Source organism: Somniosus microcephalus, chromosome 3 (genome assembly GCF_052327205.1).
Source record: "Somniosus microcephalus isolate GS21.2 chromosome 3, FLI_Smic_1.0, whole genome shotgun sequence".
Lineage (NCBI taxonomy): Eukaryota > Metazoa > Chordata > Chondrichthyes > Squaliformes > Somniosidae > Somniosus > Somniosus microcephalus.
In genome coordinates, this window is record NC_140989.1 from 272876580 (window position 1) to 272889116 (window position 12537).

The following is a 12537-nucleotide window of genomic DNA, read 5'->3' on the forward strand; positions in this document are numbered from 1 at the left end:
AGCAATGAGGTCAATTCCTACCACTGTAACTGGGCACAGATGAGGGACTGGGCAACTTACTTAGCCATTTAATCCCTTTTTTCCCCCATTCTCCTCTCTCCTCACCTAACTCACTAGTGTAGCTTTTCCAATCAGATGCAAGCTCAACCAGAATTTGAGCAGGGTGCAAGTTGCCCCCGTCCAACGTTCAAAGCAATGACACCATGCAAATGTTGCAATTATTGTAAGTATCAGGAACGCCCATGGGTGGTCAGGAAATCGCATGCAAATCATTCGTTCAGTGGACACTCTGGGCAGGACTCACTGCTACAACAATCAGGTCACTGTAATCAATTACAACATAATTACTATTTCACTAAAAAGACCAAATAATGGTTGACATGAATCAGTCATTCATGAAAGAAAGACTTATGAAATAATACTGAGCGGCCTACAGGTGGCGCTGTCCAGGGACAGTATAAATACTCAGGGCCACGGGCCCAGCTTGCGCAGGACATTCTTAACAGGAACTAGTGAAGGACATAACTAGACCTCCATGTTGTAAAACAGTTGATTAAAGCTTTGTTTAACGCTTAGACCAAGTGCCTAGTAGTTTTCTTATGTCAATGGTATTCATTCATCTCTGGTCACACAACACAGATTCAACCAGGTGCTTTAGAGGAACCTGTACTCTGTCAATTACCTGTACTCTGCCAGTTCTTCCTCAACAGAGATGACCTCTTCAACACCATTCAAATGTCTGTTCAGATTGCCACTGTGAGGTTCTTCTGTGCAGCATGCCTCTCCGCTGGTTTTAGGGACTTGTTGACAATGAGAATAACACGCAAGGGTAGCTCCACAGCCAGACTTACATCCTGTTGAAAGTTGAAGATTAAAAACTGTTAGCTTTGTGGTCCTTAGAGTTTATGCCATAAAAAAGACCTTTCAAATCCATCTTTCTCTCCTTTCCTCTCTTGAAGGCGCTAATTTATTGAGTGACTGACATGGGCAATTCTCTGTTACCTTAGCCAAGTGGACATTCATGGTGTGTGAGTTTAGACAGAGAGAGTTACCAGGCTATTCCAATGTGAGAGTCGTTGCAGCTGAGACCGATTCCGGCTTCCTCCAACATTCACACATGTATACTTTCCAGCACTGAACCAATGGACAACAACCAATGTGAACCCTGGCTGATTCTCCTCTTTCTAGTGCCAGGAGACAGAGACCAATTATCATGCCCCAAGTACCACTCTCACTGAGATCAGCTAATTCAGCAAAGACCAAGGAGTAAACCTGGAACCTTTCTGATCTGTATGGCTTGGTAACTAATGGCATGGTGCATTTACCGGCTGAGCCATTGGGAAGTTGATTGTATTGCAGCTTACCGGACCAAGATGAGCAACCTTGAACTGCTGATGCTTGTGTGTATGAAGTAGGCAGTAAATACCCACCAGTTCTGAGTACACTTGATGAGGGTGATCACTTACTGATTCCATAGAAATCCTAGACCTTACAGGAAATATTTAACAATGCCCCCGTCAGTGCTGCTGGTTGAAAAGTACTTTTAAATGTTTTAGAAATGACATTCAGTAGTCCTGCACCCTCGGGAACATGGGTGCAGGCTGCACACTGCTGTCATTTTCCTTCAAGTGCTTAGACAGCTAATATTTGCATGTCTGGCTAATTATTTTTATATTTGAAGGAGAACAGCATTGTGTAGGGGAAACAGTTTTAAAGCAGTTTCAACTTTCCTCTTTTTAGTATTGCAGGTATATTTTGAAAAAGTCTCCCAGATCTTTGGAGATAAAAGCACATTGGTGCTGATTTGGTTCCTGATTTAAACAATTGAGCTAATTCCGTAACTTCACAATCCCAACGGGGAGACACATGTGCAGGGACCGTGGGTCATATAATTGGGGCTGCAATATTGTAACCTCCATCTCTGACCATCCCAGAGCATGAAATCATAGAACTAACCCTTATAAGTCAACCTGCTCACATGACATACTGGTGATCAAGTTACAAGTGAGTTATATCTAATTATTCAAATGTGGCATCACTGGTAAATGCACTGCCTAGAATGGAACTAGCCAGGTTTGATCATTTTAGTTTTTTAGTTAATTAAATGCTGAATACAAGTTTTTTTAAATAAAGAAAATGGAAGTAGATTTGGGACAGAGATTTCAGAAATTTGCTCCAGTGAACCACTGATTCAATGGCCAGGCTCTGCAACTATATTGTGACAGTTGACATAGCAAAATTGAATGGGACATGTTGGTACAACAATTTAGTATGGTAGATATTGACACAAAAGCATGATTGAAAATTACAACAAACGGAAGTAAGGTTTCTGGACAGGAAATGTGTGCCCTACACAACATTAAAAAAAATATATAGATAATGTTTTGATGTGTTTATTTGAGCATAATTATTCATTGACTTTTGTTATGATATCGGCTTCCACCCAAATTGTTAAAAAAAATTCTCTTTCAGATGTTGATTGAACTTTCTGCTATTTCCAGAATTTTCTATTTTTGTTAGGGGCTTGTTTCTACCATTTTCCCCACATAATTTGGGTCTTGGGTAATGAAAGCAGTATTAAAATATCTGGTTATGTGATCTGCCTCTTGATGGTTTGAAAATGATCCCTTGGAATACAAAGGAATGTATTGTGTCGCCGTGAGAAACACTTGCTGAAATAACAAGTGGGTTATACCTTTCGTACAGACCCAGAATGTAGGATGCTGAGCCTGACGGAATGTTCTCCACTCCCAGCCTTCCTTGGTCCAATAGTTTCTCCTTCCATATCCTCCAGCCTGCACAAACTTCAGATATTCCCCATTCGTTATTAGGTATTTGCTGGCTTCAAACTCTGGCACACTACGGGATTGCATTCAGATCAGTTAAAGAAAAAACATGCATTTATAAAGTGTCTTTAACAACTTCAGAACTTCCCGAAGTGCTTCATAGCCAATGAAGTACTTTTGAAGAGTAGTCGCTGTTGTAATGTAGGAAATGCAGCAGCCAATATGTGCACAGCAAGCTCCCACAAACAGCAATGAGACAAATGACCAGATAATTTGTTTTGCCGATGTTAATGGAGGGGTAACTATTGGCCAGGACACTGGGAGAACTCCCCTGTTTTCTTTAAATAGTGCCATGGGATTGTTTACATCAACCTGAGAGGGAAGATGGGACCTAATTTTAATGTCTCATTTAAAAAATGGCACCTCTGACAATGCAGCACTCCCTCAGTGCTGCACTGAAGTGTCAGTCTAGATTACATAGGATATACAGCACAGAAACAGGCCATAGAATCATAGAACCATAGATGATACAGCACAGAAGGAGGCCATTCGACCCATCGTACCTTTGGTAGAGCTATTAAATTAGTCCCACTCCCCTGCTCTTTCCACATAGCCCTGTAATTTTTTCCCCTTTAAATATTTATCCAATTCCCTTTTGAAAGTTACTACTGAATCTGTTTCCATCACCCTTTCCACCAGTGCATTCCAGATCACAACAACTCGCTCCGTCAAAAAATGTTTCCTCATGTCACCCTGTGAAGGAATATACTATATAAGGAACTCTACCTTATAAATTCTTTAAAACATGACAAACTGGGTTTGGAAATTTAGAAACCTATCTATGAAATAGCTATGAAAGAATTCTGGCTATTGAGATAAGACAGTTGTTGACTCTGAATAAATAACCTTATTGAAACAGAAGGTGCATGGCTCCGACAGGCTGACTTTTGGGAACAAAAAAAATGGTCCATACTGGATTAAGGTGTTTTAATTGAAACTTCGTAAAGATGGCACATAAGATAAGGAACATCAGCCCTCGTAAAAATGACATAAAATAAGGAACACCTGCCCTTCACACCATTTTATATGGTTAACCCAGAACACCTGGAGAAAGAATTGCAGAGGTCAGCAGAAAGATGAATAGGGATAATTGACTTGCATCAGCAGAAACTTTAAAGGAAATACCACTGAAAAAGGGTATAAATATTGAAGTCTCAAATGGGATATCAGACTCGCTTTAATCGGGCAAAGCGATTCTCGACCACAGAGGTGGCTCTGTGGTCTCCAACTCTTTGTACCTTGGGGATCAAAGGTATTTGATATTGGTGGATATCCTGTATAGAAAACTTTAAGAACTGTAAAACTGTAGTGAAGTTAAGATTTAAAAGTAAGATTCTCTGTTAATAATAAGATAGTATTTTTTCTCATTTTAGAACTGTTAACGTTGTGATTGACTGATTCACCGACTGCAAATTGCATGTAGGTTCTTTTAATAAGCCACTATGTATTTTTAGAATTCGCTCACTATATCAATAACTCGCGAACTCAATCTCTGTACACTCTTTGGTGAAGAGTTACAGAATTCTGAAGGAGTCCTCCGGACCCTCATAGTATCCGGGATGTTACAGTCTAGCTAAACTTATTAAAAGCGCTATCTGGAGGATGGTAACATTCTCGAGTTGTTCCTTTCCTTTAGGGAGAGATAGCCCGGACCTTTAGACCCAATTAAGCTTCTTTAGGATTCGGCTACCTCAAACTTTAGTTGAAAGTGAACGTCTGAGAAATACGCCTGATCCGGGATAGCCCTAAAGGGGCTAGGACTAGTAAATATCCCTTCAGCCTCTGGTTCTTTTGCCAAACACTTTAAATGTGTCCCCTCAGATTACTGACCCTTCTGCCATTGGAAACAGTTTCTCCCTATTTACTGTATCATGATTTTGAACACCTCCATCAAATTTCCTCTTAACCTTCTCTGCTCCATGGAGAACAGCCCCAGCTTCTCCAGTCTGTCCACATAACTGAAGTCCCTCATCCCTGGTGCCATTCTGGTAAATTTCTTCTGCACCCTCTCTAAGTCATTGACATTCTTCCTAAAGTATGGTGCCCAGAATTGAACGGAATATTTCAAGCTGAGGCCTAACCAGTGTTTTATAAAGGTTTAGCATAACTTCCTTGCTTCTGCACTATATTCTTCTATTAATAAAGCCAAGGATCCAATATGCTTTCCCAACCAGTCCATGCCGGCGTTTGTGCTCCACTCAAGCCGCCTCCCGTCTTTCCTCATCTAACTCTATCAGCATAAACCTCTATTCCCCTATCCCTCATATGCTTATCTAGCCTCCCCTTAAATGCATCTATGCTATTCGCTTTAACCACTCCCTGTGGTAGCGAGTTCCACATTAACACCACCCTCTGAGTAAAGAAGCTCCTTCTGAATTCCCTATTTGATTTCTTGGTGACTATCTAATATTGATGGCCTCTAGTTTTGCTCTTCCCCACAAGGTTTTTTTAAATCGTTAATGGGATGTGGGCATCACTGGCAAGGCCTGCATTTATTGCCCATCCCTAATTACCCTTAAGAAGGTGGTGGTGAGCTGCCTTCTTGAACCGCTGCAGTCCGTGTGGTGAAGGTACTCCCAGAGTGCTGTTAGGGAGGGAGTTCCAAGATTTTGAACCAGCGACGATGAAGGAACGGTGATATATTTCCAAGTCAGGATGGCGTGTAACTTGAGAGGGGAACTTGGAGGTGATGGTGTTCCCATGCGCCTGCTGCCCTTGTCCTTCTAGGTGGTAAAGGTCGCGAGTTTGGGAGGTGCTGCCGAAGAAGCCTTGGCGAGTTGCTGCGGTGCATCTTGTAGATGGTACACACTGCAGCCATGGTGTGCTGGTGGTGGAGGGAGTGAATGTTTAAGGTGGTGGATGAGGTGCAAATCAAGCCGGCTGCTTTGTCCTGGATGGTGTCGAGCTCATTGAGTGTTGTTGGAGCTGCACTCATCCAGGCAAGTGGAGAGTATTTTATCACACTCCTGGCTTGTGCCTTGTAGATGGTGGAAAAGCTTTGGGGAGTCAGGAGGTGAGACACTCGCCACAGAATACCCAGCCTCTGACCTGCTCTTGTTGCCACAGTATTTATGTGGCTGGTCCAGTAAAGTTTCTGGCCAATGGTTATCCCCAGGATGTTGATGGTGGGGGATTCGGCGATAGTAATGCCGTTGAATGTCAAGGGGAGGTGGTTAGATTCTCGCTTGTTTGGAGATAGTCATTGCCTGGCACTTATGTAGAAACACTCTCTCTGTATCTACTCTATCAAAACATTTCATAATTTTAAAGACCTCTATTAGGTCACCTCTCAGCCTTCTCTTTCCAAGAGAAAAGAGACCCAGCCTGTTCATCCTTTCCTGCTAGGTATACCCTCACATTTCTGGTATCATCCTTGTAAATCTTTTTTGCACTCTCTCCATTGCCTCTATATCCTTTTTATAATATGGCGACCAGAATTGTACGCAGTACTCCAAGTGTGGTCTAACCAAGGTTCGATACAAGTTTAGAATAACGTCTCTACTTTTCAATTCAATCCCTCTAGAAATAAACCCTAGTGCTTGGTTTGCTTTTTTTATGGCCTTGTTAACCAGTGTTTTGTGTATTTGTACTCTGAGATCCCTTTGCTATTCTACCCAATTTAGATTCGTATTTTCCAAGTAATATGTGACCTCCCTATTTTTCTTACCAAAATGTAATACCTCACATTTATCTGTGTTGAATTTCATTTGCCAACTATATGCCCATTCTTCAAGTTTATTAATGTCTTCTTGTAATTTGTTGCAATCCTCCTCAGTATTGGCTTCCCAAGTGTGGTCAAAGCTTCGATGCTGGGGATGTTGGCCTGAGCGAGAACACTGACGTTGGTGCGCCTGTCCTGCCAATGGATTTGCAGGGTCTTGCGGAGGCAGCGTTGGTGGTACCTCTCCAGTGCTTTGAGGTGCCTGCTGTACATGGTCCATGTCTCTGAAGCATACAGGAGGGCAGCTATCACTACTGCTCAGTAGACCATGAGCTTGGTGCTAAGTTTGAGGTCCTGGTCTTCAAACACTCTCTTCCTCAGGGGACCGAAGGCTGCACTGGCACACTGAAGGTGGTGTTGGACTTCGTCACCGACGTCTGCCCTTGTTGACAGTAGGCTGGAAAGTGGGTGGTCCAAATTGTCCAAGGCTTTGTCATGGATTTTGATAATTGGGGAGCAGTACTGTGTGGCGGGGGCAGGTTGTTAGAGGACCTTTGTCTTACGGATGTTTAGTGTAAGACCCATGCTCTCATACGCTTCGGTGAAGGTGTTAACGATGGTTGGAGTTCGGCCTCAGAGTGTGCGCAGACGCATCGTCTGCATACTGTAATTCGATGACAGAGGATGGGACGACCTTGGATCTGGACTGGAGGCAATGGAGGTTGAACAGTTTCCCGTTTGTTCTGTAGATTAGCTCCACTTCAGCGGGGAGCTTACTGAGGGTGAGATAGAGCATTGCAGCCAGGAAGATCGAGAAGAGCGTTGGTGCGATGACACAGCCTTGCTTGACCCCGGGCCACATCGTCTGCATGCCTGATACGAGACTCCCAAAACAAGCGCTCTACTTGGAGCTCCGACGCGGCAAGAGAGCCCCAATGGGCAGAGGAAATGCTTCAAGGACAGCCTCAAAGCATCCTTGAAAAAGTGCAACACCCCCACCGACACCTGGGAATCCCTGGCCCAAGACCGCACAAAGTGGAGGAGAAGCATCCGGGAAGGTGCTGAACACCTCGAATCTCTTCGCCGGGAGCAAGCAGAAGCCAAGCGCAAACAGCGGAATGAGCGCACATCAACCCAAGCACACCACCCACCCACCCCTTCAACCACCGTCTGCCCCACCTGTGACAGAGACTGTAGGTCCCGCATTGGACTCATCACTCACCTGAGAACTCATTTTTAGTGTGGAAGCAAGTCATCCTCGGATCCGAGGGACTGCCTAAGAAGAAGGAAGGATTGGCTTTCTCCCCCCACCCCCAATTTGGTGTCATCCGCTAATTTAGAAATTATGTTTTTGATTCCAAAGTCTAAATCGCTAATATAAATTGTGAACAAACAGTGGTCCCAGCACTGATCCTTGTGGAACACCACTTCTCACCTTCTGCCACTCTGAATAGCTACTCTTTACCCCTACTCTCGGTTTTCTGTCTTGAAGCCAGCTAGTTATCCATTCTGCTACTTTTCCCCTGACTCTGCATGCTCTGACCCTATTGATTAGTCTATTATGGGGTACCTTATTGAAGGCCTTTTGAAAATCTAGATAAATTACATCTACTGCATTACCCTTGTCTACTCTCTCTGTTACCTCTTCAAAGAAATCAATGAGGTTGGTCAAGCAAGACTTTCCCTTTAGAAGATTATTAATATTATATTCAATATTATATTTTTGGTTTCTAGATGTTCTTCTATTTTCTTATTTAGTAGGGATTCCATTATTTTTCCTACCACTGATGCTAAGCTGACTGGTCTATAATTCCCTGGATATGATCTATCTCCCTTCTTAAATATAGATATTATTACATTAGCTATCTGCCAGTTATGTGCTTAAATCTATGGAGTGGGGCTTGAACCCACAATCTTCTGACTCAGAGTGCTACTACTGAGCCAAGGATAACACCAGTTACAATAATGATAGATATTAAAACATGGAAAAAGAAAAGGGTAAAATCCATGACAGGAGCAGGTTTTATCCACAGCCCATATAAAATCTACAATACAGCTTATTCACATTGATCTTGATATGAATGGTGCCAGTTGTACAGGTTTTATTCACAGCCCATATAAAATCAATGTTCCAATATGTTGTACAACTGGCACCATTCATATCAAGATCAATGTGAATAAGCTGTATTTTTATGGACTGTACTTCACTCATTTAAGCCTGTGAGGGAATGTTTTGTATAAATACTCCCTGATTCCAAAGTAATTAAGCAAAACTCCAGAACACCTAACCATCCCTACATCTTCACATTCAAACCTAGCTGGCTAGTTTCCACAGATAACATTTTGTTGTTCCCAGAAACACAGGAATCAGCATGTTCCATGGAGTTTTTGATCATCTTTATCTACAATTATCCCTACAACCTTGAATCCTATTCTGAAACAGATAATGAGGTACGGTCATATAGTACGATAGCAAACTACTGCAGATGCTGGAAATCCGAAATAACAACAGAAAATGCTGGAAAAACTCAACTCGAGGAACAGCAACTCATCTTACGACTAGGCACTTTGCAGCCTTCCGGACTCAATATCAAGTTCAACAATTTCAGATCATAACCTCGGCCCCTATTACTTTTTTACTTATAATTTTTTCCACCCCTTTGTTTTGGGTCCTCCTTTCCCGCCCCCCCTCCTTTCCTTTTGTTTCTCTCTCTCACCTGGCAGCTGTCTTACCTGCCAGTACACTTCACACCTAATCTCAGCTGCCTTTTGTCTCCACGGGCCTATTACCATCTCGTCTGGCTTCGAATACCTTTTATTGTCTCTTTTGTTCGATCGCAGCCTTGCCTTCGATCTATTTTATTTTCTTTCCAGTTTTGAAGAAGGGTTTCGACCCGAAACGTCAACTCAAATTTCTCTCCACAGATGTTGCCTGACTTGCTGAGTTTTTCCAGCATTTTCTGTTGTTTTTACGGTCATATAGTAGTTATGTTACTGGACTAGTAATCCATTAGGCACTTTAAAGCCTTCTGGCCTCAACATTGAGTTTAACAATTTCAAACTACTGTATAACCCCTACCCCCATTTTTCATGCTGTTGTGGCGGAGCTACCAAAGGACTCAGATCGTTTGTACATAATTCCTTTAACAACATGTTAGCTACAGTCTGAGTCTGTACCTTTATTTATGCTGTTTCACTGTACAGAGTGTGGTTGCTTTAACAGCGCGGTTAAAACGTGATGACGTCACACCGTTCATCACGTGATCCCCGACTGGCGGGAAAATGTGATGATGCCATGACGTCAGCCACAGGACTGCAGGGTCAGTCCTCGTGGAGCCTTCAAAGAGAGCAGACCTGTATTCGATGTATTCCAGCAGTTTCCAGTTAAAACCTGTTTTGTTCCATTAAAGTTCGTTGTTTTGATTGCCTGAGTCAAACTCAGTCTTTTCGTTAGGAACCTCCGTTCCTACATTGGTGACCCCGACTTTCGTGAACAGTTTTTGCGGAAGATCTTCAGCATGGACACAAACGCCGTGACTCTGAAACTGCCACAGTTCTGGGAGCAACAACCAGACGCCTGGTTTATCCAGGCTGAAGCCCAGTTTGCCATCAGGAACATCGTCGCGGATCAGACCCGCTTTTACTACGTGGTCTCTGCCCTTGACAGCGCAACTGCCTCATGGATCGTCAGCCTCCTCGGTAGTCCTCCTACTGACAGCAAGTATGATACGATAAAGGCACGGTTGCTACAGGTCTTCGGGCTCTTGAAGTCAGAGTGCGCTCGCCGGCTCATCACGATGCCTGGCCTCGGGGACTCCAAACCATCCGAGCTCATGAGCCAAATGCTCACGTTCTTGGGTGCTGAACCAGAATGCTTCCTCTTCCGGGAGCTTTTCCTCTACCAAATGCCGGAGCAGGTACAGGCTGCCCTAGCCAGATCCGGCATTACTGCGCCGAGCTTGCTGCCGAAGCTGATAAGATTTTCACTGTAACCCAGCAGTGCTGCGTGGCCACGAGGTGCCCATCCCTCACAGACGCGGTTCCAGCTCCTCCTGCAGCGGGCTGGTGCTCCTACCATGCCTGTTTTGGCGCGAAAGCACGACGCTGCCGCTCTCCCTGCAGTTTTTTGCCCAAAAAAAAAACAAAGCTCCTGCAGCGTTCCTGACGAAGGAGGACCGGGTCTAACGGGCGCTCCGCGATTGCGATGGCCGTCGGATCTACGGGGAAACTTCTTTATATCACCGATTCCATATCGGGCCGACGTTTCCTTTGTGACACCGGGGCGCAGTGTAGAATTCTACCTGCGTCGAATCTCGATATGCAAGCTGGGAACCACGGTTTTTCCCTCATGGCGGCTAATGGCGCAGCAATTCGAACGTTCCGAAAGCGGCGGGTCCAGGTTTGTTTCGGCGGTCAGCGCTTCTGTTGGGAATTCATCATGGCCACAGTCTCGCAGGCCATCCTAGGGGCAGATTTTCTGTGTGCCAACGGTCTACTCGTCGATGTCCGGCACCGCCGGTTGATCAACACGGCCACCTTCCACTCGATTCCGTGCTACCACGGTACCACCATGGCGCGCTCTATTGCCTGTGCTTTCCCTCCTCCAGATGACTTCACGCGGCTCCTCGGAGAGTTTCCGGAGCTGACAAGGCCCACTTTCTCCTCCTCGGCCATGAAGCATGGTGTTGAACATCATATCACCACTACTGGCTCCCCGGTTTATGCGCGGGCTAGAAGGCTCGAACCCGGCAAGCTCGCGACTGCGAAAGCGGAGTTCGACACGATGGAACGGCTCGGGATCATTCGCCGATCCAATAGTCCCTGGTCTTCGCCTCTCCACATTGTTCCGAAACCGGGCGGTGGCTGGCGGCCATGCGGTGACTACCGACGCCTGAACGATGCCACTACTCCTGATCGGTACTCGATTCCGCATATTCAGGATTTCTCGGCCCATTTGGCGGGAAATTCTATCTTTTCTAAAGTCGACCTCATCCGGGGGTATCACCAGGTTCCCGTACACCCGCAAGATGTCCCGAAAACCGCAGTCATCACCCCTTTCGGCCTCTTTGAGTTCCTGTGGATGCCGTTTGGCTTGAAGAACGCGGCACAGGCTTTCCAGCGCTTAATGGACTCCATGCTCCGAGACCTAAGCTTCATCTTCGTCTACCTTGACGACATTCTCATCGCCAGTGCTAGCAAGGAAGAGCACATCTCCCATTTGCGTACCCTCTTTACGCGCCTCAGCCAGCACGGTTTAATCATCAACCCGGCCAAGTGCCAGTTCGGCCTGCAGCAGATCGATTTTTTGGGACACCGCATAACATCAGATGGTGCCTTAATGACGAAGGTGGAAGCGGTTACCTCTTTCCCGCGCCCGCCAACCGTCAGGGCCCTGCAAGAGTTCCTGGGGATGGTCAACTTCTATCACCGATTTGTCCCTAAGGAGGCTCAGCTTATGCAACCCTTGTACGGGGCTCTCAAGGGCAAGTCCGGTAAGGATCCAATCAGCTGGACAGCCGAGATGGACCAGGCGTTCGTCAACACCAAGAGCACCTTGGCCAACGCAACCATATTGGCGCACCCACTTCCAGGTGCCACCATCGCCCTTACCACGGATGCGTCAGACTACGCCATCGGCGCAGTGCAAGAGCAGTGGGTCAACGGCACGTGGCAACTGCTGGCGTTTTTCAGCCGTCAACTACGGAAAAATGAAAAAAAATACAGCACCTTCGATCGGGAGTTACTGGCCCTTTTCCTAGCCATTCGACATTTCCTGTTCTTATTGGAAGGACGTCCCTTTACGACTTTTGTCGACCACAAGCCTCTAACGTTCGCCATGGCCAAGACCGCCGAACCGTGGTCCGCTCGTCAACAACGTCACGTGACGTTTATTTCCGAATTTACCACGGACATTCAACATGTGTCTGGTAAGGACAACCTGGTGGCGGATTGCCTCTCCCGTGCGACGGTCCACGCAGTTCACCTGGGTATCGACTACGCCCTCATGGCTGCAGATCAGGCCTCGGACTC

At 45.4% G+C, this 12537-nt stretch overlaps 1 protein-coding gene across 4 annotated transcripts in view; it reads right to left on the reverse strand.

The window, feature by feature from the left end:
- LOC147121953 (uncharacterized) overlaps positions 1–12537 on the reverse strand; it is a 138348-nt gene that overhangs the window by 94788 nt on the left and 31023 nt on the right. For all 4 annotated transcript variants that reach the window (XM_085982543.1, XM_085982544.1, XM_085982542.1 and 1 more), the window contains exons 8-9: positions 2696–2859; positions 683–854 (exon numbers count right to left, since the gene is read on the reverse strand). In XM_085982543.1, the coding sequence (XP_085838669.1) occupies positions 683–854; positions 2696–2859 (336 nt within the window). The remainder of the gene's footprint in view (positions 1–682; positions 855–2695; positions 2860–12537) is intronic.